The 27,474-nt window shown below is 40.4% G+C and overlaps 2 protein-coding genes across 2 annotated transcripts; one reads left to right on the top strand and one right to left on the bottom strand.

Annotated features, from left to right (window-relative positions):
• Window positions 1–244: 244 nt before the first annotated feature.
• vars2 (valyl-tRNA synthetase 2, mitochondrial) lies at window positions 245–20,905 on the bottom strand. Its single transcript, XM_034601133.1, has 31 exons — window positions 20,323–20,905; window positions 19,226–19,307; window positions 19,026–19,126; window positions 18,683–18,804; window positions 18,486–18,552; window positions 17,308–17,405; window positions 17,140–17,221; window positions 16,690–16,809; window positions 15,779–15,887; window positions 15,593–15,681; window positions 13,866–13,956; window positions 13,581–13,708; window positions 13,314–13,417; window positions 12,924–13,005; window positions 12,619–12,695; window positions 12,378–12,465; window positions 12,162–12,255; window positions 11,321–11,391; window positions 10,658–10,783; window positions 10,451–10,555; window positions 8,791–8,859; window positions 8,614–8,692; window positions 5,678–5,808; window positions 4,849–5,001; window positions 4,055–4,303; window positions 2,840–2,951; window positions 2,498–2,691; window positions 1,420–1,569; window positions 560–627; window positions 475–523; window positions 245–438 (listed from the first exon to the last, which is right to left on the bottom strand). The coding sequence occupies exons 1-30, from the start codon at window positions 20,497–20,499 to the stop codon at window positions 502–504; spliced, it is 3,240 nt and encodes a 1,079-aa protein (XP_034457024.1). The 5' UTR covers window positions 20,500–20,905; the 3' UTR covers window positions 245–438; window positions 475–501.
• Window positions 20,906–21,067: 162 nt separating this feature from the next.
• ppp1r11 (protein phosphatase 1, regulatory (inhibitor) subunit 11) lies at window positions 21,068–26,359 on the top strand. Its single transcript, XM_034601250.1, has 4 exons — window positions 21,068–21,244; window positions 21,350–21,463; window positions 22,948–23,056; window positions 24,984–26,359. The coding sequence occupies exons 2-4, from the start codon at window positions 21,386–21,388 to the stop codon at window positions 25,166–25,168; spliced, it is 372 nt and encodes a 123-aa protein (XP_034457141.1). The 5' UTR covers window positions 21,068–21,244; window positions 21,350–21,385; the 3' UTR covers window positions 25,169–26,359.
• The last annotated feature ends 1,115 nt before the right edge of the window (window positions 26,360–27,474 follow it).

The raw sequence follows: 27,474 nt of genomic DNA, 5'->3' as shown, positions 1-27,474 counted from the left end.
GGTTCAGCCTCTCAGGTAACCTCAACAGCCCTAAAAGTTAAATACCTGGGACTCCCAGCAGACAGTTAGAACTGAAGAAGCCTCTTGGATTTGAGTTGAAACGTCTTCAAGAAACTCAACCAAGTCCAGTTGACCTGTTTTTTAGCACTTGGATATACCATGACCTGGATGACTGAGAATCATCAGCATTTTGTGTGTTCTCATCTTAACCTAACATTGGTAAAGTCATGAATATGCATTCGATAAGTCCTGATGGAAACAATTTCAATGGATGGATGTTGTGTAAAATTTGCCGTCAGCATCGCAACCTAAACAGAATTAAACTTTGCAACCTGCTCAGCTTTGTGAAGCCTTTATGTGGTGAAAAACTGCAGTGCCATAGTTTGACAGTGAGATTAGGTTTATTATATGAACAACATTAAATATATGATACAATGTCTCATTCAGTCAAGCAGAGTAGAGATCTCAAGTTCAGAAAACATTATGAACAATTCAAGTTCATCAGTTCTGACGTCCAGCAGTTCACAGTGTAACGCCTGGTGGCTGCAGTTATTCTGTTGTTTGATTCTCTTGCAGCATCTTCAGCTGGTCCTCAATGGTTTTCAGTTCCTGTTGCAAGGCGGACATCTGAACACAAAGTCGAGCTACAATGTTTATCACATTCGTTTTTTCATGCTTGCTAGTATATAATTAGACAACATCATAGTGTGAAACTACAGTAAAATACTGAACTTTCTGACATTCCTCACGAAGCGAGTCTTTCTGATGCATTGGAAGAGCCCTCATTCCCCATCGCATCCCATTGGATGCCCAATCCTTTATGAAATTTTAGTAAATTCCGTTCAGCTAGATATTATCAGCTGGCCCCACTTACTGAGGGACCAATGTGCTTAATGTTCTGGCTAAGCTCTGTTTTCCCCAACTGAAAGCACAAAGTGCACTGGTTTGTTATTTAAAAAAAATATCTATTTTGTGTTTTTCTTCACTATTACATTTGGCTGGCTGGCGTGCGCACACACGCACACACACACACACACACACACACACACACACACACACACACACACACACACACACACACACACACACACACACACACACACACACACACACACACACACACACACATCTATGCACCAATCTAAAATTATGGCACACATCCTAATTGGTGTTCCTGCCTGAAAACATCTTTATGCTGGCAACAGGAAGTAATCCATGTAGGACAATCATCCTTTGATTTACGTAAAATGTTCACAGACTGTTCTGCACTTGATAAACAGCACTATAATGCTGTTTTGGTGCTTGTTCTCCAGCGCCACATTGTGAAAACAAGAGGCAACAAAAATGCGTAATACATGATGATGACCAACTACATATAACCCATAGCAGCTTCCCTGCATCTGACTGCCCAATGCTCACCTTATGGTCCACCTTCTGCCTGACATGAGCAGGAACCTTGGTCAGGAAGTTTGGAGATTGGACTTTGCAGAGAATTTCCTTCAACTTTGGAACAAGCTTGTCTCTGCGCTGGGAGAGCTGCAGGATCTGTTTCTCTACGTTCACTCCACTCTGATAGAGGAAACCATATAATACTATATGTTACACATCAACATCCTCATCAACACTTTGAAAACGTTAAACAGTGGAACATACCAGAATACTGATGTGCATCAATGTGGATGCATTTTCAATTTGCCTTTCAATGAAAATTCTGTTTTGATGCTTCCACATAGGTATACTACATGCTACAATTGATAATTACGTTCTGTGGCTGCTCTCTGGCATGAATACAAATGCTGAGCAGCCACAGTTGATTCTGATATTGTATAAAGATGACCAGAGGAAAAATTCAAGGGGCTCATTGTTAGGGATCAGATGGCAGGCAGGGTTGCACAGTCAACCAAATTGATATATGACAATGTATAAAGTAAAACATCACATAGGACAATGCCATAGGGGGTTCCAATGCTAACAGTCATTAGCAAAATCATTAGCATTATCACTGAAGTGAAGAAAACAATCAGCTGCAGCTTCTGATTTACCCAATAAATTGCCAAATGAATATATATTTGTAATGCAAACAGTTTTATGTATTCTGATTCAAAGAGCTTGTCATTGAACCTCAGTAATATTAACTCATCCAAAGTAAGCTAACTTTTGTCTGGCCACATCCAGCGGCGGCAGCTTTCTACAGCATCACGAAGCAAAGTTTGCCCTCATTTATAGGAGAGGAATTATTCATTGCATACATTGTAAAGTATGTAAAAACACCCTCACTTGTTTTCTATATAAAATTTTGCCTATAAATGCCCTCCATAATTCAAAATAACTTTGGTCAGTCAGTCATTTATTTTTGTCACACAAAACCAAAAATGCAGAGATATTAGCAATGATATAATGTAAAGATAAGTGGCATATTTTCACATTTAAGAAGCTGGAACCATAAAAATGTGGGGGTGCATGCCTGACTGTAACATGAGCAGCTGTGGGCACACACCTGAACGTGAAGGTGTAGCTGACATGAGTGGTCCACCACACCGATGAGGCTTCCTTCAGGTGGAGGAGTGGAGTGGAGGTTGTCTGATCCCTGAGGACAGTAGATATGGAGGCACGAGGTCCGGCTTAAAGTCCAAACAGCTGACCCAAAGTGAAGGAGGACTTGGGCCTGACTGGGTGAGCACACTGCCCACACTGAAACACACAACATACAAGCAACATGAAAATAATATTGATTTATCATTTTTGTTTATTTGATAAAAACATTACAGAATTTCTATATGCCAATCTTAGAGAATTCATCAGATAAGTGTAATTTTTAAAATATGGTTAAATAACTTACTGGCAGGTTTATCTTTGGTCATGCCACACTGAGCTCGTAGTGAGCGGGCTGTTCGGATCACTTCCTGAATCAGCAGAAAAGCACTTTCCTCTTCAGGGAAATGCCAGTGTGCCTGGGAGGATGGAGAGGGTAAAAAAAACAACACTTCAGCTAAACACAAAGAAATGAGCATGGTCACGTAAACAAGAGGAAACTAGCAGAGTAATAACTTCAAATTTACCAATAGGGAAGGATAGTATATCAGCACTTTATTAGGAACACTTGTACACCTGCTTTTTCATGCATTTATCAAATCAACAAATTCTGAAACTGCTGACCACTTTGGATTTTCCCAGACAACAGTTAACGCGAAAGGTAAACAAACTAAGTGAAGTTTTAAATTTAAAATCAGAAGTCCATTCGCCAAATGTCATTGAAACTGAAATCCTGTAAAACCACACATTTTAAGGCCCTCTTGTTTTCTCTATGCGATGCCATTTTTATTCAACAAGTTACAGGTTTCTTTTTGTCAATTGTCATATGCTAACACAAAGTATGTAAGTAAATACAAGTAAATACAAAGAGTTTTGGTGGTGATTAATTGAGAAAACATTTGATGAAGTTTGAAAGATTTTTTGTGTCAAAGCAGTGTACAGTGATGCACTGTTTAGTCTGCATTAACTGCTGTTGTGCTAACTGTGTGAAGAGTTTTTGAAAAGTAAATTCTGTTTCCGTTGGTGCGACGTTGTCCGCGACCTGTGGCAGCTGTGTACAACGCTTAAGTACGAAAATCCTAGATGACCACAGCCAGCTCCTGGCCTCGGGGCAAAGGTACTAAGTCCCCAGTGCAAGAAAAACATCTACAGGAAATCATTTGCCCCTATTCCCATAAAATATCTTAATCAGTAAAAAGACCATCACTCCTTGTGAAGACAGTCACTCCTTGTGATGCCAACTTTTTATCAATCAATTATATTTTGTTGTGTGTTTTATAAAAGTGTCTTTTAAATATGTCTGTTTGGATGTGACATGCTGTGTTTTTAATATACCTTTCATAGCACTTTTAAAGTATTTTTAATTTCTATTTCTATCCAGTACTAAGAAATGTACCTCAGCCACTGTAAAAAATGTAAAAGGTTAAAAATATCAAATATAGGTTAAAAAAAACATGAGAGAATATTTGTTTCATGTTTGTTTCTTAATGTGGATGAGGAGGTTTGATGGTTGTGGTCCTACCAGCTGAGAGGAGCAAGGGTATGGTTGTAAAGACAGGCTGGTCTGGGAAGCAGCTCCATGTCTGAACGGCTGGAGTCTCTGCCACAGCTCCTCAGTGATGAAGGGCATGAAGGGGGAGAGCAAGGCTAGAGACACAGACACACAGTGGTAGAGGACACTGGTGGCCACATGCCTCGTGCTGTCACTTCCCTCTGTGTCAGGCTGGACCACTGCCCCCTCATCCTGGACCAACACAGGCTTCACATGCTCCTGTAATACAGACACAGCCAAGGAAATTACAAACAGCAGATACTTCCACTTCGATACTGAGAAAACTACTGTCAGCTTCACTAAAATACCAGCGTTGTTTACCTTAATCTGTTTACATCAGTCTTTGATACCATGTAATTTAGCCACCCTGTTTCCATGAATAAATATAAATAGTGCATTGTTGCATCTACACAAATACGTTTAGTCTACTCCTGGTGCTCAAGACTCAAGAGTTTTCAAGCTCCTAAAACTAACATGTTTGGAAACCCTGCTTGCCCTGTGTTATTGAAAACTGCAAGTTTGCATTTTGGACAGGACAGTGTTGCGACTGGACTACCAGTGGTGAATGTAGAAACAGTTACTGTCAGTGATAGTTCCACCTCATAAGTCCAAGAAAAGAAATCCCTGCTCTTACTTTTCACAATTGCTGTTCCTCATTCATGTGATATGTGTTTTCAGGTGCTGTCTCATCTCTCATTTAAGACAGCAAGTAGATTACAGCAAAAATCACAATGACATTTAAGTGTAGACATACTGCTCCTCACCATGTAGACATCACACAGGCTGTGGACCCAGAAGGAGTACAAGGCAGATGTGACAGTGTGTAACTCATAGGCTTCAAAAGCCTGCTCACACTGTAACACTGTGCTGTAGAGTCTGGAGCAAATCCACCGGTCCATGCTGCTCAGAGGAGTTGTCTGAAAATTGGAAAAAGGGATAACTGTAAAACACAGAAAACAATTACAAAGTGTATTCAGGTAATCTTTGAGATTAACTTTACAGATTTCTCATTTCAGAGCAGAGCTTCACCTTAGGTCTCCATTTTTATGTTAGTGTAGAAACTCAATGTTGGATTCACAGATTTCACTTTTCTCATTCAGTTAAATTTTGACATAAGTCCAAACATGAGCAGTTACAACTGATAAATTATGGGAACACACAACAGTAGGAGCTATTCTTAAAATTTAAAGTTAACCAAGAACAGAACAACACTTATGTGGCCTGGGTTTCCATAGTATGGACGGAACCTATCACATTTTGGTATGTTCTCTATACTTTCTTAAAGAAACTGATCAACATTTGGGAAAGTTGGTTGAGTGTAAGGTTATCAGATTATATTGATCTAATGTCTGTGTGGTAAGTATGAAGCAGTCAGCCTAGCTTTGTAAAAAAACTAAAAGCAGCGAAAAGCAGCTTGTCTGGCTCTGTCCAAAGGCCAAATACACCAACCAACAGCTTCATTAAGAGCTAAACACATTCAAGTTCCCCACTTGTAATTATAACTTGAATGCTGAGGCTGTCAGTATATACATCCATCAAAATAAAAGCACAACCTAAACAAACATTATGGCTTTCATGGGTTCTGTGCCGTACCTCTTCCAGGGATGCCACTGGGGCTGTAATGTGACCCAGCACTCCCAGTGTGAATCTTAGCGTTTGCCACATTTTGTTGCAAAAGTGCCTGCAGCTCAGTACCTGAGAGACGGACAAACTGATGTCTTCTCCTGATAAGAGACAGACAAACACACAGCGTGAAGGTAACTTTGCTTTTATGGTGAATAGTTACTAGTGGGAGAAGAAAGGACATGAGTCAACAATAAAAACAGCAATAAAAACCACAATACAAACAACAGATGGATCAACAACATAAAAACAGTTAAAATAGTAAAATTTCAAGAGTGAAAAGATAAAATCCTGCAACTATTTATACATGCTTAGCGATAAAGAGACTTAAATGATGTTAATGATTGCCTGTCTGGTTTCAATAGATTGAGTGTTTCACAGTCGGAAGGCTCGAACGGCAAAGCCCCGATCACCATTAGTCATAAGCCGGGATCTGGGAACAACAAGTAGAGCTGCGTCCACTGATCTCAGAGAGCGCCCGGGCACACAAGGAGTCAATAGATCTTTTAAGTAATTTGTAGCAAGTCCATTTAACGCTTTAAAAGTGATAATAAAATGTCTATATCAATCCGAAAAAAAACAGGCAGCCAGTGTAGGTGGGCCACCACAGGAGTCATGTGTTCATATTTCTTTCGGGCAGCAGCGTTTTGCCACAGTTGGAGTCGATGAATGGAGCTTTCACCGATACGAAGCATAAAGTGCATTACAGTAGTCCATGCAAGAAAAATTAAAGCATGTATAAAACTATGCAAATAGCCGGAAACTAGAGATTATTTTGAGCTGATAGAAGCAAGACTGAACAGCATTCCTCACTTGAGCAACAAAACAGAGGTCTGCATCAAATATCACAAAAAAGATTTCTAGCTGCCTGCTTCATATTTTAAGAGAGGGAGCCGAGTTTGCTGTGAACCTGGATGATGGAGTTTGTTAAGCCAATGGCTATGATCTCCGATTTCTCATCATTCAAGTTTTAAAAGTTTTGCGACATCCAGCATTTGACATCCTTTAGGCAGGTAAGGAGATTGTCTAAACTACTAGAGTTTCTGGACTGAAGAGGGACATATAACTGAGAGTCATCTAGGGCTGGACGATATGGCCTAAAATCAACATTGCGATAGTTTTTGGCTATCTCATGATACACGATATATATCTCCATATTTTGAAATCTCCTCTAAATCACTGTACAAATGTTAAATTCAACCCTTTGATGCACATATTTCACCAGTATGATGATTCAAGTAGACACTTCTTTTTTTTTATGTACATGCAGAAAGAGCAAAATCACAATCAAGTAAGTAGCAAACTTGGCTGCTGCACTCATAAGATTTTAAGAAATTAAAATAAATAAGGTAGGCCTTCCTTCTGTTGCCTAGTTCTCAAAGACCCTTAAAAAAAACAGAGCTCAAAGCAACAAAAAAGTGCATTCAACAAGAATCCTTGAGAAAGATAATTCAAAACCATATAAGTTAAAGTGCACTTTTTCAGTTTGATCAAGTTTGTAACAACAGATCATTAAAAAAATTGTTAAATAGCATTGTGTGCAAACGACAGAGGCAGAAGTCCAGGCTGTGACTGTGAAACCCTCACTGAACAATAACACTCCCATCACAGGAGGAGTGGGAGCGATTTAAACAAACACTAAGTTACTTCATGTACTGATCAGGTCCTAATAACTGATGAGTGTTTATTAATTAAAGTGAGAGCAGGTCAGCAGGAGAGTGGAGGAGGACACGATAACTCCAGCTCGGTACAAAACAACCTTCTGATCATTGTGCAGCTGTGGACCAGAGAGAAACTCTGTATTTTCACTGTTTGTTTCCAATGTTCTTCAACAAAGTCACTTACCGGCTTCACATTAACGCTCCTCTGATCTCACTGTGTGCTCGAAGGCAGCACTTAAGTCTAAAATGCTTGTACCTCTATCTGCTGTTAAAAGTAGGTTGCTGGAGACCTTCAAAGGGGCCTTCAGCCTTAAAACCTGACTGAGAACTGCTAAAAAATATAATTATTATTCATGAAAGAGATTAATTGGTTTGAGATTATTTTCTGGAGCACCTTAGATAAAAACGATAATTTAGAAATAGGTCTGTAATTGCTGTGTAGTAAAGGGTCCAGATTGGGTTTTTTTTCAGTAGCGGTTGAATGATTGCGTGTTTGAAACAATTTGGGAAGATGCTGGCAGTCAGAGAGTTGTTAATAATCAATCAAATAAAAGGACCAACAGTAGGGAATCCCTCTTTTAAAAACTTATTTGGGATAGTACCTAAAATGAAAGTGGAGGATTTCATCTTGGAGATAAATTTACTAATTACGGGATGCTAGCAAAGAAACGCATTATCACCTGCACCTCTTCAGCACCCCTAAAATTGGTCCTGGCTTAACTTTTGCCACAATACAATACAAGGTTTTCCAGTGCGATGCTGTTAGCCAATAACAAGCGTGTGAATCCTGGTGGATTGCTTTGTTATTAACAATTTATTAACAATTTATTTATTATTAATGGTGATGTTTGCAAGGCAAACATCACCATTAATAATAAATTCAATGCTGCAGTGATAACTTTCCAGAATTTATGTCCTCTGTGAGTATTATAAACTGTTGTGCAGTGTTTTAGCAGCAGATGAGCCTTCAAATACATAATCTGTTACTCCAACTTTTAAGGAGACGCATTGCAGATCTCTTGCCAAAGGTAACAGACAACCAGCGAATGAAAAAGATTTGGGCAAACCAATCAGTAGTCCTGTCAGCTCTTCACTACAGTCCCTCACAACTTATCTCGCTCTTTCAGTCTAGTTAAAGTTGTATCCCATCTTCTTTTCCTGCAACAGTGTTTCACATTCACACAGCTCCACACATTCATTCTCTCTGACAAATGGTCTCTTTTGACAGAGCAGAGAGTCACTCACCCTGCATCTTGTGTGAGCAAAGGGCGAATCTCAGAGCGTCCGTTCCACACTGAGGGATCCCCTTAGGGAAGTCCTTCCTCTGTGGGGAAGAAGATGTAGCAGACAGATAAGTGAGGAAGTAATGAGTGTGCTCAGTCAGCTAGAAACACATTCAGATAAGGAGAGAGAAGAGCTGACCTGTGCTTCTATGGCAACCAGCTGCTCCCTGGGGTCAAGGTTCCCTTCCATCACTTTCTCCTGAAGTCTCTTGGAGGAAAAACAAATATAAGGGAATGTGATTCACAGCAGAATGACTTTTGAGGAAAACGCACCAGACATCAGTCTAAATGGGCTGTTACCTATTCACAACTATCAGCTACACTGTAACTTTGCAACTTATCAGCCCTCTGACAGCATTACTCTTCTCATATCCCAGAGAATATAAGCTCCCTTCACTTTTCATCAGCTCCTACGTCTGAGAATGGAAGTTATAAATGTATCTTTTTCAAAAGTCCAGTGTTTTTGATGCAAAATAAATGAGTGCCTTGTTGTAGTGACTTTAACAGCCACAATACCGTCTGGGGTAGCAGTGGAGGTATGGGCCCTGACCCACGACCTCACGATTCTTCATGACCCAAAGGATAATGCATCCTTCCAGAGTGCATCATCCTTAGTGGATATAACCAATCCAGCATAGATTTGACTCTTAAAAGCAAAATAAGCCTGGGCAACTATCAAAAAGTTGAACTCTGAAAAGGAACAGAGAAGAATAGCTGCCATTACCGGCAAAGAAGTAGCACAATAACTGCTGCTGAATGGAAAGCCTAACAATAAAGAAAGGGGATATCTAAAGAAAAGGAAACAGGACTGGGCCACATCATGCAAAACTGTGACAGAAACTTTGAACTGTTCACCTTAGAAGAACTGAATGCGGCAATGAAACACCTCACATTTTGGGGATAAAACTAAAGGTTGGCTCCTGTTGTTATTAAACACCTGTGCGATAGTCTACCAAATCCCAAAGATATAGAAAAAAGCAAAGGTGATGGATTTACTGACCCAGCATCTCCCAAAAGTTATCAGCCAATATCCTTATAATGTATCATGTACAATATATGAACGCATAATCCTATTCCGTCTACTTCAAACTGTTGAAGAACACCTCTCAGTAGACCAAGCTGATCCCGCTGCAGTCAGGTACTTAGCCTGGCACAACACATCGTGGACGGATTTGAGACCAAGCAAATAAATTGCGCAGTCTTTGTCACAGTTCACAGCTGCGTACAACACAGTGGATCACAGGGCACTTCTCTTGAAGGTAGCCAGAATGGTCCAGAACTACAAGATAGTCCACATTATAAAGTCGCTGGTTTTCAATTTCCAATTCTTTGTGGAAATGGATGGCAGACAAAGTAGATGGAGGGTCCAGAACAAGAGACTCCCATGGGCTCAGTGCTGGCTCCAACTTATTTCAACATCTACACAACCATGACCAGCTGCAGTACCAGAACAATCTCAGATACATATACGCAAATGACCTTTGCATTGCCACACAGTCAAGCTGCTTTCAGACATGCACTGAACTTCAGAGAGCTATATGTGTGAACACAAATGTCTAAGTGAGAGCCTCCTTTCTGTGGAATTTTTCCGGCTGGCTCTTTAGTATATAAAGTCCGGATGAAGTCCGAATGAGCTCATGTAAGAACACAGCATGAGATCCACAGGAGGATTCATTGCAAGCAAGTGGGTGTGTTGAGGACGTCTCTAACATCTGAATGAATCTCCTGCTGACAAGTGTGACAAATATCAATTCATTTATAGTAATATGGCTCCTGAGCTAAATCCACATGCTACCTACCTCCAGAGACACTCCATGAATTACATCTAATGGGTCGATGACATTTCCAAGAGATTTACTCATTTTTCTTCCATGATTATCTCTCACCAGAGAGTGAAACAGCACCTGAGGAAAACGAACAGAGGAAAACGATAGCGTTGGCTGAGACTGGGATTCAACAAAAGAGTTTGCATGTAGTTTTGTGTTGAGGTTTTATGAACTAAGTACCTGCTTGAAGGGCAGTTGTCCAGTCAGCTCTGTGCCCAGCATTACCATTCTTGCCACCCAGAAGAAGATGAGGTCATTGCCTGTCTCCAGAATAGAGATGGGGTAGTAGTGCTGAAGGTCAGTGGTCTGTGGGAAGTGAAGTGCGGGGTATAATCAGTAGGCGTTTTGTTGATTCTCATGGGAAGGGGTGATGGGGGTCCCCTCACATAATGCTTCAGTAGAGAAGGATATGCTTGTTGCATGAGCACACAGTGACAGTAGTATACTGAGCTTATAGTGCATTCTGCCTGCCTGTGGGTAAGATTGAGCCATCTCCGATCATCTCCCTGCTCCTCCTGCTTTGCTTTGTGTCATGCCCTCACAAATCTCGCAGGCAGTTTCAATGTTTAACAATAAAATGCAGATCCTGCTATTTAGACAGCAGCACTAACTATAGGAAGTACACCTGCACACACAAATTATCTGTCTGCACAAGCAGCACTCTCTGTGTGGGGGTGGCTGAGAGAGAATGGCAGAACTGACAGGTTGTCAAGGGGACACATTTGTTGGTTTACAGCATGGCACCCACCAACCCCCTCTACAAAACGATTCATAATTAAAATACATGTATTACAATGTATGGGGATGTTTACTGAATAAATTAGGTGGCTGGGGGAAGTGTACCTGTTCTGGCCAGCCAAGCATGGCGAAGGGAAACAGGCCTGAGGAGAACCACGTATCCAAGACATCAGGGTCTGTGGATGTAAGAAACAAAGAAATACATGTGTGTATTTACATGAATGTCATTTGTATCAGAGTAGGACCAGAATACCAGACCTCAATCACAAGCCTAGTAATGTAACGACAAAAAGGGTTCGTATGCACAGCCTATACATTTTGGCATTACTATATTGAAAGAATAAAATCAAATGAAAAAAATATATATCAATTTATGAATATATGTGGATATAAATGAATAAATGTCTTATTTCAATTTTAAGTTTAGTTTACACATTATATGCCTATTTGATGACGTGGTGACATGGTGTTATTTTTAGGAGGATACTAGAGGATTTGTTGATAAAGTTTATAATTTTGATTTCATGTAAATTACATGACTTCATTTTAATGTTGTCAGTCACTTACTTCTATATATCGGTGTTTTCTGTAAATCTATGTAGTTTTAATATGACCTCAAACATATGCTTTGTATTTCTGTGAATTTGTTTTGTTACTTATTGGCTGATACACTGATTTATCTGAGTTCAGCTAAAATGGCCTTTTAAAATAAGCTGTGTCAAAGCGGTGTTTAGCCTCTGGTAGAGTCGTGGTGGTACAAAAAGTGTTCGTAGCTGTGGTAAAACCAATAGCATAAGCAGTAGCACTGTTAGCAGCATTAACATGTGTAAAAAACACTGAAAACTGTTTTGTTTCCCCTTCAGAAGGTGAGGGGTAGAGTAAGGTTTTCATCAGCTGATACAGCACCATGACAGATTCAGTGACACACGTAAGACTGGTGAATCACCTTGAGTCAAAGTGACGGCCTCCGGACGCACTCCATATCTGATAGCAGCTCTCTGTCGCGCTTCATCCTCGCTCCGTCCCCAAACCCACCGCTCCTACAACAATTAACACACACACCAAACAACATCACTGGGAAAATTCTCTCTCTCTCTCTCTGTCTATTCTTCTATCTATTTAAAATCAATTATTCTAAACATAAACGATGCAAAGACCAAACCTCTTTTGTGTCAGTACAATTGGGAAGCTCCACTTGGTAAGCAGGGATCTGATGACCCCACCAAAGCTGCCTGGAAATGCACCAATCACTGCAAAGGAAACAGTGGGATATTGTTAGGAACCCATGTATTGAAACAAAAGCTCATTCATCATTAGAGTGGTGTCATTTCATGCACATGTCCGACCAGTAACAATGTACACACTCATTCAGTTTGTCCAAGGCAAAGGTCAGAACTGTTTACCTGATGTTGGACAGCCACGTCTTCCAGGTCTTGGTGTAGAAGTCAGGGATGATTTGCAGCTGTCCGTCCTCCACTGCCTGATAGCAAACCACAAAGTCACGTGTAAGTGTTAAATAAATGTTGTCAGAGAGTTCAAGAGTGAGATGATTTCACTTAGCTACTAAATTCTTCATTCTGTTAACATGATGGAGCCTGACATGGGTACTTGAAAGTACAGTATGTGATATATGTATGTGATACAACTAAAAACTCTTATAGATATGAAAGTTGACATATATATCTACAGCTCACAGCTCCCAACCTACCTGTACAGCTTTTTTAGCCATTTGATCACAATGGACGAACCACTGCTTCTTTAGAAGAGGTTCAATGATGTCTCCTGAACGGCTGTGACAAGTCAAATGAGAGAATCCACAAAATAGAAAATTATCCTGGCAAAAAAAAGAGCCTGAAAAAAAGCCGTGCTCATCCTTTGTACAGAGGTCAACAGAGCATGTGCAATTTTCATTGCATCCCCCCACAAACAGACTGCAGTCATGCTGCAGTGTTATCGACCCTTTCTAGATGTTAAAGACAAGAAATGCTGGAAACTCACTGACTGGACAGGCTGCCTTTTGTGAAGAAGTGTTAAGCTACACACTTCTGTATGAAGCACACACAAGGAAAGTCTGGTGTATGTGTGGATTTTCCTCTACCTGCAGACGGGTAAAGTCATGGCATGACTCTTCTTTCCTCTGAAAAGCTTCCTCTCAACCAGTGCATCCACAACAAACTGCCTGGCATCAAAACGCTTCACTCCCTTAAAGGACACATAGCAACACAAACGTAGTCAGTGCATATACTACCACTGACCACAGGAACAACATTGCCTGTATTTTGTAAGTTGCAGATCCCTCAGTAATCACATCTCCTCAAAGACTTCATATGGTATTGACATGATAATAACAGTGGGGTCCACGCACCTCCAGCCACTGGCCACAGGGGGGTGTCATGGTGCCATCTCCTCGAATGACAGTGAGGCGTGGCAGTGAATGCCTCTGTGACAGCAGGAAGTCACTGTGGTCATGAGCAGGTGTCACCTTCACTGCACCTATGCAACACAGACAGTTGGACACAAGCAGCTCAGATAATATGAGAGCAGCAGCATTCATGCAGCATGTCCAGGGATGGACAAAATAACATGAACAAATCCACATAATGGACAAGCTGTTTTGACGACGCTGAATCAAAGGGAGTGTTGCTATCACCTGTTCCAAGCTCCATGTCCACCATAGAATCAGTGATGATGGGCAGGAGTCTGTTGGTGAAGGGGTGTCTGCACTGCTTCCCATTAACAGCCTAAAAGTGGACAAAATAAAGAGATATGAGCACAGCACATCTGTGTTAATGAGTGTCATGTATAAAAATAAAGTACAACTATGAGATGAGACATCTACCTACTAATTCCACAAATGTCTGTCTGTCTGTCTGTCTACCGTTCATCTTATCAACTTCATACTTGGCATGTCTTTTGTAAATTGCCAAGGGAAGAGTGCAGAGTTTGGTACTATTTGGACACATGATAAGTTTAGTGGGTGTAGGGCTGTATGCTAACAGTTTGTCTGCAGTATAGCTTGAACATGTCTTCTTCTACGTTCTCTGATAGACCACAGCAGTGGTCAGTTGTCTTCGAAGTAAAAGCACAACGTTCATTTTGTTGCTGTAATGCTTTATACCTTAGCATGCTCCTCTTGCATGGCTTAGTATATCAAAGTTTAACATTGGCAGTGAGTCCTGATTAATGAACTTTTATAATAATGTTACACTAAGCTGCTTGGGACTTGGGTCTGATTTATCGCTCAGAGGGTTTGGTCAACTGGAGCTGTGCACTGGAATCTGCCATCTCTGACATAGAGGTGAAACAGCTTCACAAACTATATATAGCTCTTATTTTGAAAATTTGTGAACTTGGGTCTGAAGATTGTGTCGATCGTGAGTACTTCCTCCACCACTGACCATTGTAGATTTGATCCATATCCTCTCCCCTTATCCTTACATACATGTACACGTACATATAAATCATTGTTTATTTGTTAGTTTACATTTGGGGAAATTGCAATAAACTCTTATACAAGGAGGGGCAATGCAGTTAACGTAATGTTTGTATTCAACATGTTGCTGAAGTTAACTTGCAGCCCATCTCCCTTGTTAACCTTTTAAATTCAGGCTAAAACAACAAAATAAAGTGCATTTGAGTATTTGTGTGTCTATGTGAGTATATATTGACACAATAATATAAAAGTGAAAAAGTGAATAAAATATTTGGATTTAAATGTGACTCAAAGTGATTGTTATCACACCACAGGTTCACTTGTGTACTGAGAAATCTGTTAGTGGTTGTAATTCAGATGATAAGTGTTTCATATCTGTGAGCCTTGACCAGAAAGACAAAGGCTGTTCTGCACCCTGCGACTCCACAGAGTCTGCTCTGACGCTGGCTACTCTTCTATTATAGTTTAAGTATAACATTCAGTCTCTAAATTACTGAACAAAAAGAGGAAGCTGTTCTCTCCTTTATCTGCTTACAAGAAACCTGATAATTTTTTTCTGTTATATTATTTATATAAGTAAAAGTACAAGTTTGCATCCGAGCTTATCTCTTTCTTCCTACTAGCGGTAAACACTTTAATTAACCCTTTGAGATATCATTGTTGCTCTGGTTTTGCGTCACACCCAATTCAATATTATTTCCAGCAAACCCCAAAAAATGATGTTGCAGCATGGTAATAACAGCCTATTAATGTTGTACAGTTTGGTCTATTTGGGCTGAAAAAGCCTGATGAATATTGCCATATTCCTTTGATGTCCAATTTCCTTATTTTTATAGATTTATTAATATTAATATTCCCTAAAGAGGTGTACCCCTGTCTACATTCAATGAGATTCAAAGACTGCATTACCTTCTTTCAAACCTCAGTCAGAATTGAGTACTAACCTGATAACGAGGATCATCTGGATGAACAGCAATAGCTACATCTCCCAGCATAGTCTCAGGACGGGTGGTGGACACCATCACCTCTTCATCTAAAATACAAGGTAGAGGAAAATCGTAGTACAACAAATAACAGACCATGTCCAGGCACAACTTGTGTCATACTTCCAATAAGTCACAAATCCTCACCGTGGTCATCTATGGGGTAAGCAAAGGTAAACATTGTACCAAACTCAACCTTGTTTTCATAACCAGGAACAGACAACATGGTCGGCCCAGACAGCTCCTTTGAGTCAACCTGACAACAAATCCACAACCTAATGTTAACATACATGTATCATTTGCTCAAAATACGGAACAAAATTCTTGTGTAACAATGTACAGTCAGTAGGTAAAATAAGAGAAATGCTAAAAGCTGTGTCGACAAGAGGATTACAGGGCATTTTTGTTTTAAGACCTCCTCCTGCTGTTTGTGTTATTGGCATAGAACTGTCTTTGGCATTGGAGATGGACCTTAATAATAGATGGAAATATAAATAATAGGTTAAAGGTTTTGTTGTGATTTTCTGATGGAGGCAACAGGTCGACACTCTTCGGTGTATTTGTCAAGCTTATCCAAATCTTTTCTAGGAATCACGTTAAAAAATTCAATAAGACTGAAAATATTTCCTATACTTATCTTAGCAATGTGAGAATGTTCTTTCAAAATAAAGGACATCACTTAAGTGTCAAAGTTCATTCTTGACTTTGGAAACAGTAGTTTCACCCCTAAAAATCTTGACTCTTGAATCTCAAGGTTCACTCACCAGCTTATACCAGCTTTCTACATGCAGTTAGAACCCACGGATCCTTACAAAGCCTAACAAATATCACAAGCTGCCTCTCTGTTATTAAATCCTGAATGTCCCACAACTTCCTTAAATTCAATTATGACATTTCGACCAGCTTTGATGGTGCTAATCTTTCTTTCTTTGATGAACTTACTGAGGTCCCACAGTATACTGTATATAACAAACACACACACACACAGAGCACACATATATATATAAATATATATAGTGTATAGTGTATAGTGTATAGTGTGTGTGAAGCTGTTTCACCTCTATGTCAGAGATGGCAGATTCCAGTGCACAGCTCCAGTTGACCAAACCCTCTGAGCGATAAATCAGACCCAAGTCGCACAGCTTGACGAAGGCCTCAGTCACAGCCCGGCTGAAACACTGGGATAAAATCAAATTAACAGTAAAAACTGACCTAATGAGCAGCTTAGTGTAACATTATTATAAAAGTTGATTAATCACTAGTCACTACCAATGTTACACTTCGATATACTAAGCCATGCAAGAGGATCATGCTAAGGTAATATATAAGTTCTTAATAGCAGATTGAGGTTTATTAACTTAAATATATAACACATAAAGTATCTATACTCTATAAATAATATATTGATACAGATAATTACCCTCTAATAAAAATAACTAAGTCTTCTGACTCACTTTCACGTGTCACATGGTGGAAAACAATAGTGATGTGGGTGCACGCTGTCTTACTGGATCCATGGTGAAACAGGCTCTGCTCCAGTCCAGAGAAGCACCGAGGCTCCTCAGCTGTCTGTAGATCTCTTCTCCTTTGCTGAGACATGGTGGATGATGCATGAAACAAATTATGCGTTGACCAAATAGCAGACAAAAAGTGATGAAGTGAATGTGGAGACTTACTCATTCTTCCACTTCCACACCTGTTGTAGAAACTCCTCCCTGGTGAAGTCGTGTCTATGCTTCCCCTCTTCCCTCAGCAGTCTTCTCTCCACCACAGTCTATCACACAGGAAATGGAGACCTCACTGCAGCACTCCTCAGCATATAGAGGCTCAGTCAAATGTAGTACAATCACTTCACAAAGACTTAAGGTTTTTGCAAGAATCTGTAGCAGATATGCATAAAGATCATTAAATGAATGAATGAAGTAATGAATAGATGAAGACAAACTTAAATTACCACTTAATTATATTGTAATACCTTCTTACAGATATGTACCAAACGTTGATTTTGCTATTGATTGCTAGAATCATTCCTGCTGTGAAAAGTTCTCCTGAGGCTTTTCCATTGTAAGTGATGTTGGATAAAATCCACAGTCTTCATCCCATGCATTCTAGAGTAAGCTGCTCATTTACTTTGAATGGGATGACGTTATGCATTGCTGATATTGCATTGTGATCCATAGCTTTGCTTTGCTTGTGTTGTGTGTAGTACAAGTTGGGAAAAGCTAAAACAAGCAGCACAGGCACCAGCCAATCAAATCACATTTAAGAAAATAAAGCTCCTGCTGGAGAGAGGAGGCAGAGGCAGCTGGGGAACCAAGCTTACATCGCTACAAGGTCAGCAAAGAAGCGCAATGCTCTAGTTGTTTTTCGACAACCAGCTATGTTGTGTGTCCTGAGCACACAACATATTGTTAGGCAAATTGTCAGGCACGCACATTGTAAAGCATTAATGCAATGCCGATGTGTGAGTGCCATGTGAGTGAGTCAAATCAGAGTTGCATTCGCTTTTTGGTGTATTCCCATTTTTGTGCTTCCAAACACAGTGACTCATTGCTACATCACATCACTAATAAAGTGGACAAAAAGGGAGTTTTGTCCTGAAAAGACTGCAACCTTTAAAGATAATCACTTTATCTGAATTCACAGTGCGGATGCTTCATATTGCGGATTCTCATCTGGTTTTCATCATATGAACTGTGGATTTGTCGCTAACCACTTCTACTAGAACTGACAAAGGAAACACCCTTCTCCAGGCCGGTAGGAACAGCAGGAGCAGGAGACTCCTGAAAATATGAACCTATCCTTTAAATTCTCCATAGTCATGAATGAGAAAGAAAAGAGGGAGTTGTCATACCTGTGTTGCAATACCTGCATGGTCACATCCTGGAACCCAAAGCACTCTGTAGCCCTGCATCCTTTTCCTGGTGGATTATAAATTGATATATTACTGCTACGTCCACAGACAGCACTCCCAATGGGACTCACTTCTGAATAAGTGACAACAGATTTACAGTTTCACACAACATGCTGCAGATGTAGTTGGCAGTTCACCTTCGAACCAGAGCGTCTTCTACAGCTACAGTCAGAGCATGGCCCAGGTGCAGAGTACCAGTCACGTTTGGTGGAGGGATGCACAGAGAGAAGGTCCGATCCACAGCGTGAGGTAATCTCTCCTGTATGGACGTGACAATAATTGAGTTTGAAAGCAGATGAGAAACAGACAAAGTTTAAGCGCAAACCGTTTCTGTTTCACACATTGAGATCTAACTAGTCATCCATTTTTACAGTCACAAATCATGTTGAGTGATTTGTCATTTATAAACTTCATATATAAAGGCCATTCCTTTTTTTAAATGAATGACATCAGCATTAGAGTGTTGTTATAGTTCCTGACATGTTGCTCTGGACTGAAGAATCCTTCTTTCTCCCACCACTGATACCAGCTGGACTCCACATACTCTGGACTGTATGAGGTTGGGAATGGCAGGCTGGTGTCTGTGAATAAGGGAAAAAAAACGTGCCTAAGTCTACGGAGACACACAATGTGTAGCTGTTGATGGAAAAATCCAACAGAAGTGAAAAGAGGTCACTCACCTTTCTTTGTGCCAGGAAGAGTTGGAGCAGTGTACAAGATCCTCTGCTTCTCAGTCCATTTTACTGGTTTATCCTCAGCAGGCTGGAAGAAAAATCCACATCGAAACAGATCAATTGTCTAGAGTGTTTGATATTAAAATGTAAACAGTAAACTGAATAGAATCTTTTGGATTTTGCAGCCTTGGGAGACTGAGATACAAATTTATATTATTAATTAGGAGGATTGGTGGAAAAACATGGCCACCATTAATCAAAAATAACTTCACAAAGGACAGAGCTAATTACAGCATGGTATGGCAACAGCACACAAACAGACCGCAAACGCCTGCAGAGAGTGGTCAAATCAGCCCAGTACATCACTGGAACGACCGTCCCATCTCTGCAGGACATCTATCAGCAGAGGGTCCTCAGAAGAGCCCGGAGCACCATCAGAGATCCCACACATCCCCAGCACCACCTCTTCACACTCCTTCCATCTGACAGACGGTACAGGAGTGTGAAATGCAGGACTTACAGGCTCAAGGACAGTTTCTACCCCCAAGCCATAAGACTAACATCTCCAAGCCACTAAAAATCACCTTTAGCTACCTCAGCTGTTTATCTCTTATCCCTTATATTTATGATTCAAACTTAGTTTCCAGTACATATATGTATACATAATTAAATGTTTCCATTTTTCTTTGGATGTTTCTGGCTTTTGTATTTATATATTTTGTTTTAATAACTGACGGCACCGGGCAGAGACAACAGAACTAAGAATGTCATTGCATTGATAAGTTGTTATTTCTGCATATGACAATAAAGCCTTTGAACCTTTGAACCTTTATCTGGTTAATAGGAGAGAAGTGATGGAACTTTGGGTGCACAATAAAACACCACCAACTGTAGGAGGACCCTGTTATGGTGCCCATGTCTGAACCCAACATCACCTCCCGATTTTTCGCCTGAACTTTAGCTTTAACAGGTGATTACGGAATCAAATAGAATTATTCTCTGATATAATTTCAGGATTAAATTTGGATGCTGAGGTGCTTCAGGGTTTATAGATTCCATGTTTCTTGGGTGGAAGTATCTGCAGGGTTTACTTTCCTACTTACACTGTGCTGACTTGACAGTATGGCCTGTTCCCGCTCTCGTCTACGCCTCTGCTTCTCAGCTTGGACCCGAGGAGGAGATTTAGAGGATGGTGAAGTGTTTGGTGGATTACTCGAACAGAGTCTGGCGGCTCCTCTGCTCACTAGCCTCACGCGGAGGACACGACCTGCCCTCCACATCTTGAACACGAACAGAGAACAATCTCCGCGTCGTGAAAGAGTCGGTTCTTCTCATTCAGACAAACTAATTCATAAACGAGCAACTCGTGGCATACGTCAACCTGCAAGGACAGTTCCTGGTTTCAACTACAGCCCCGTTTACTTACTGTGTTGTCAATACACTGAGTGCTCAGGTGTCAGTCACGACCTTTTAATTTTGTCGTTGTAAAACCGCGAAACATTTCTGCAGTGTTTGTTGGTTGTATATAGACAGTGTGTCACTGTATGACGTCTTAAAATAACAGCTCGAATTCATGTTACTCTGCTGTAATAATATATCATTTCTTCCGCTCTCGAAATAAACATGACATTTCCAGGCGGGGGGGTTTTGACATACGGACAACCGGAACTAGCTTCTGTCCGTCTGGAAATAACTTCCCCTCAGCACTACCGCTGTCAAGTTAATCAAATTACAAACGTGCCTAGATTTGAAAAATAAAATCCCTTTAAATGATACTTTAAAAAGAGGTCAACCCAAAATGCAATACGAATGAGCCGGCCACTTTTCCCTCACATATATTATATTATTGGGTATCATCGTGTTTTGACGTGACTTATCCGTTCGTTTGTGAGACACGGCTGATCATTTCTTTGGGACGTGGAATCATTAGGTTTCCGGTTTGACTGTATCTCCCCAACCCACTTGGCAGCTTGACTTTGTGTTGGCCTCACCTCACTAAGGTGTTCAGCACGTCCGAGTCGCCAGGTCAGCAGCCCTCCACGTACAGCTGTGTGTGGTCCAAAGAACCGAGTTGAGCGGCTCCAGCCATAACGACACCACATTACAAGTTTCTTCTTGTACACCTGAAAGCTAGCTAACGATAGCGTTAGCACAGCAGCTCCAGGGATGGCGGAGGTTCCCGGGACATCAAGTGAGACGATAACGGAGACTGTTCAGACCAGCACACCGCCTCCGCCCCAGCAGGTGAGAAATAAAGAGCTCGTCCTTTTTTAGATGTTTTACCGAGCGGGGGATATGGTCCGGTACCAAAGAGTGGTCCTGCACGGAGGAGGCCGCGCTGTCTGCACACAGGGTTCATGTTGTCATGTTGAAGTAATATCACCTAGTGTGTGTGTGGGGAGGTGGACAGGGCCTAACGTGTCAGTGACGTTAAGCTCGTTTGAAATGACAGCGCTCCATTGGGTGTGTAGAAGTGCTGTCCATCATGACATCCCAGGTCAACCCGAGTATGTGTGAGGTGTCAGCTGCAGGTTGCGGTTCCTCCGCTGTTGTGCTGGACCTTGACACTCCGGTGCATTCAGCTCCCTCTGATGCTACTGAGCAACACAGTGAGAGAGTAACACGTAGTAGTAACATTCTACTCACAGCTGAACTCTGTGCTGGGTGGGTGGGGGGGACTGAAAGGGCAGGGGTTACAGGACACACGGAGCCCACCGTCACTGTGCTCCTGGAGTGGCTCTGTGTTTTGAGAACGTGTTAGTGGACATTCTCAGAGCGAGGGGTCCATCCATATTTGAAAAGGAGTCTGCACTTTGTTACACGAATCATACTATGCAAGTTAGATGGGGTATCTTCACCCCTTCCCAACAACCAGTGGGGGGTTGACAAGCCGGAACATTGTCACCAATTGCATTCAATTGCATTTATATGGATGGTCCCTGGCTTTATGGTGGGGGACAGTCTTATTAACCAACTGATGCACGCTGGTGATTTAGTTCTTTCCTCCTCACAGTGCTGGTTTACAGCCACTGCTTGGAGTGTAATGTGTTCAAGGTATGGTTTGCACTATGACGTTAAATTGAGCTCTAACAGAGTGCTGTCATGATTGATACCCAAGCAGGATCAGAACATTTCCCCTCATTCTTTATGGCAGACCAAGTCTTACATGTTGGAACAAAGAAAAATATCTAGGTCACATCATCAGGTATGATTCATGAGATCATGACAATGTGCAGTGTTAGAGCTGTAAACTGTATGCGCAAGCAAACACATTTTCTATGTACAGATTGTGACAATAGCATTTGTTTTAGAGCTGACTGTACTCCACAGCACACTTGTGGTGCAGCTATAGTCCAAGATGGACAAGTGCAAGCCACGTGTTTGGGCGGCTGTGGCTGAGGGGTTGAGCGGTCGTCCTCCAACCAGAAGGTTGGCTGATGATCCCAGTCTTTCCCATCTGCATGCCGAAGTGTCCTTGAGCAAGATGCTGAACCCCGAATTGCCCCTCATAGGAAAAAAAGTGCTGCTAATGCACTGTGTGTGTGTGTGAATGGGTGAATGGCAAACTGTACTGTGAAACTCTTTGAGTGGTCATCAAGACTAGAAAAGCGCTATATAAATACAGACCATTTACTATTTACCATGTTTGTGGCATAATTGTATTTACATGTGATACCAGTTTACATGTGATACCAAGTATTTTACAGCAGACCTCTCACATGTTACAGGAGGGAAGAAGCCTGACAATCAAGCTGAGGAAGAGGAAGACTGAGAAGAAGGTGGAGTGGTCCAGTGACACCGTTGACAATGAGCACCTGGGAAGAAGGTCTTCAAAGTGTGAGTTCCTCTTTTTCATCAGCACACACTTAAAAGTGTTCATGCGATGGATACCTTTCTTTAGTTTGGATAATTGAATTTAGGCTGGAGCTACTTTTAATGTTTTTCAAATTGTGAATACATATATATATATATCATTTTCAAGCTGTCACAAAGATTATGTTTACCACCATTTTATGCTTCATAATCATTTAAAATATGAAATAGCTGTTCTTTTAGTAATTATTTCCTGTCCCGATCAATAATGTTTTAATAGTAGCCGTTATCTAGAGGTTAGGGTGTGTAAAATGAATGATATTTCTATTAAATTACACATTTTTTGGGGGGTTCGAACCACCCCAACAGTTATGTATCTTTCCAAGTTTGTTTCTCCATTTTGAGACATAACACCCATGTTCAAACCCATGTTCATTGTTGACTTTGAGCTTCTGTATAAACGGTTCATTCTCATAATTTCTTAGTGTTGTATCAGTAAGCAACCTTGATCCATGTGCCAACATATGCCAAGTTAGGTCATTGAATTTGAGGAAGGAGGACCTGGATAGTCCATGAATTTGATGTTAAATGGCTCCTATTTATTATGTGATTTGGGGCTTTGTCAGAGAAAAGGTGACAATCATAGCTCTTAGTCCTAAACAGGGGTCTTGCATGTCACTGTGAGGCATCCAATGACAGCTTTAGACCTTTGACGGACTTAGACCACCTACATCCAAATGCAGCGATACATTTTAGATTTTACATGTGTCTGCTGCTCTGACTCACATCTGCAAATTAACCAGTCAGAATGTGACATTAAATGATGTAGATTACACCAATTATATATGTTTTGGTTACCTTTTTTCTCTAAACACTGTAGTAGAAAACATCCTGGAATAAACACTTGAACTGCTTTCTGTGATAAATTGATAAATAATCCAAGTTTTAAAGCCTTAGGTTCAGCACACACGTATCTAAGCAGCCATGGGCAGTAATATGTGATGTCTTCTGCTGCTGTAACATTGCAAATGTCCCCATTGCGGGACTAATAAAGGACTTCTTATCTTATCTTATCTTAATATAGAAAATTGTGGATGTGATACATTGAAATGCCTCAAGATGCATCGAGAATCGTTGACTGCTGAATCGTTATTTATCGAATCGTGAGGCTAGTCAAGATGCACACCTCTATGCATGATCCTGCATTATCACACAAGTACTCTGTAGTCATCACTGCATGATAATATGAATAGTTAGTAGTCGTTCCTACATTATTATATGGAGTATTCTATAGCCATTACTATATTATTACAGGAGTACTCAATAATCATTATTACAACATTACAGTTGTACCCACTAGTCATTACAACATTATTACATGAGTACTCAATAGTCATCACTATATTATTGCATGGGTTCTCAATATTCATTGCTATATTATTACATGAGTACTCGAAATTCATTACTACATTAATGCATGAATACTCAGTAGTCAATAATACATATTACACTAGCACTCAGTACTTTTTGGTCAGACCACACCCCATCTTCAAACTCAGCCTTCATTTTGATCTCAGCTACTCACCTGTTATATAACTACATCTTGCACAGTTGTGTTGTCACAGTGACAAAATCTACCCAAAGACAGCCGTCCGTCGGTCTGTGCGCCCATCTGCCAAATGAATGTCTCTGATATCTATGACCACATTTTGCTATGATGACACACATACAGAGAGAATTGCTACTAGCCAGGTTGTGGTAGCTGCTGATAATTTATTCCTCCTCTTCATCCTCCTGCTGCATGACTCAAACAGCAGCTGAAAGGCTATTTTTACTACATCCTCCCTTTAGTTACTTTTTCTGACCAGAAGTGTTAAAACAAAGAAGTGAAGACATTAGCAGTAGATGCAGATCCCCTGGATCAATTCTAATCATTTATGTTGTATTCCAGGCTGCTGTATCTATGAGAAGCCCCGACAGTTTGGAGAGTCGTCCTCTGAAAGCGAGGGAGATGATGATGAAGAAGGGTGTGGCAGCGCTCACTGTATCCTGGGCCATGGAAGGAGAGGCGATGGACAGAGAGGGTCTGGGGGTACCACAGTGCCCCCAAACACTGGAGGGTCTCATACCCACTAATGAGCTATGTAGGCTGATTGTGGGATTTTGAGTGGTTTCTCACCACAGCATTGCCGTATTATAAAACTGCACTCTTTTTTTGAGTTACATCACTGAGGTACAGGCAGGCCTGATGCTGCGTTCTAGTCATGAGTCAGAATCTGTACTGCTGCTCTGAGAAACACAGAGTAACACAAATCTGGCAGATAAAAGACAAAACCAGGAATCAACATATGGAGACATTCAATTTTAAATCATTCTCTCATTTCAACGAATAAACGCATGCTCAGTATTTTGCCAATTAACATGAATGAATGATATATACAAGCTTAAATTTCTCTTATCTAAAGCTTTTATCACAAAGGACACATGATGTGATAATAATAGGTTCTAAAGGACTGTACCAGTGTTTATGCTCGTTTTAGCCCTTTTGCTACACAGCACACACAATGTGTCTTCAATTTCAGCTGAGCTTTTTCAAAAGCGTGATATAGGGTGATCCAAAATGTTCTGCAGCGCAGCAGCATGATTTAACACTGATTTGTCATAAATGAGCTAAAACAAATAAAAACACGCTTTTATGGTGTACAGTGATGTCGCCATGTCAAACAAACTGCAAACAATTGGATCAGTGGTTTAAATGAACATTTCTGTACAAATGTGATGGCATGCAGTGGTGACAGTAGAACTTCACTAATACCAGTACACTAACCCTTCTAGTTCAAATCACATGGATGTACATTACATACCTGTTGATCATTTTCAAGAACGTAAGCTGCAGGTGTCTGACAGTATAAAAAAAAAACACAACAGTGTAGAGTGCTTTGGAAAATGTTCATGAGCTGTGATTTGTCATGAAAGAGCTAAAACAAACGTCAGTGTCTTTACACCTTTGCTTTAAACTCCATCCATCACGTTGCACTTTCTCCAGCAGCAGATTGGACGTTATGACTCTGAGGCTTCTCTGGAACGCAGCACACAGTTTGGAGAGTGGGAGAGGGATAGATACAGTCTGCCTGTGTATTTAGCTCATGACAAAGTGGCAGAGTTAATTGTATATAATTCAGGACATCACTTTTTATTTTTTTATTTATTTGCTGGTCTTAATTCTATACTTGCTAATGCTCGACATGCAATCAGCCACGGTCTGTAGTAACATTGCATTAATACTCCATGATGTGTGGATTAAAAAGTGGACACCCACAGAGATCCCATTTTAACATTTATTGTCTGATTATTTTGTAACAATTACTGACAGAATATATACATGATTACATTATTACTACACAAGCTTTTAGCACAGTCAGTATAATATGTCAGAGCCAGGTTATCCATATGAGAGAGCTCAGCCCCATGTGGCTAATAAATTATACATTTTATTCAATTCCGGATTTAACACAAGTCTGGATTTTTTTGCGAGCTTCTTGTCATAGCAACAAGCCTTTAAACACAAACCTACCAAAGGGTTTCCTGGAAAATGAAGTCATTGTCAGAAATCAGATCAGATCCTTTCTACCCAGACTAAAACAGGGAATAATTGATTTGTTTGTCACATTTAAGTCAAATGTATATCTAATTGATCAGTCAGGCTACACCACAACAGAAGATCAGTTCACATCACTAATCAAACCTCTAACTGCATCGGAAGGACCAAGTTGTCCAAGAGAGGATGATCAGAATCAGTTGAGCTGGATTATTTCATCCATGTTTGGAGAACATGCCCCTGATCTTCACCAATGTGTCACAGAAATGATGATCCACTTGTTCTCCCAAACTCACCGAACTCTGTCAGCTCAAACTAACAGGTTGAAACATGTTCTCTCATAAATGGATCAGAAAGTTGCCTGTAAAGGTTAAATCATAACATCATAAACAGTGATATTGTTCACTCTGTGCACTTTTTCATCCTTCCAAATAATTACTGGTGTAGCCCTTACAGTGCAAAAAATGTGCATACAGTCAGCATATATGAAGAGAAAGATTTTCAATGATGAATTAACTAATAATGTATTAATAATTAATACCAACTTAGAAAGTTCTCTCAACGAAGCCTCAGTGACACTGACAGGAAATGATGGTACTGGGAAATAAAGCATTGCCAAATGTTGGTGGAACTATTTTACAATAATCGTTCAAAAAGATGTAATCATTTTATTTAAAAAATGTGGTTTCTTCTATGGAATAAAAAGGAATAAATTCGACTTAAAGAATCAGTTGAATCACAAAAGAGTAACATAACATATTAATGTATGTATGCTTTATAACTCCTGGATTTGAACAGTATTACATGTATCAGGATTCACATTAGCTTCATCAGAGCAGAGACA

This window comes from Hippoglossus hippoglossus, chromosome 11, assembly GCF_009819705.1.
Source record: "Hippoglossus hippoglossus isolate fHipHip1 chromosome 11, fHipHip1.pri, whole genome shotgun sequence".
Lineage (NCBI taxonomy): Eukaryota > Metazoa > Chordata > Actinopteri > Pleuronectiformes > Pleuronectidae > Hippoglossus > Hippoglossus hippoglossus.
The sequence above is the reverse complement of the archived record's forward strand: the minus strand, read 5'-3'. Positions and strand labels throughout refer to the sequence as shown.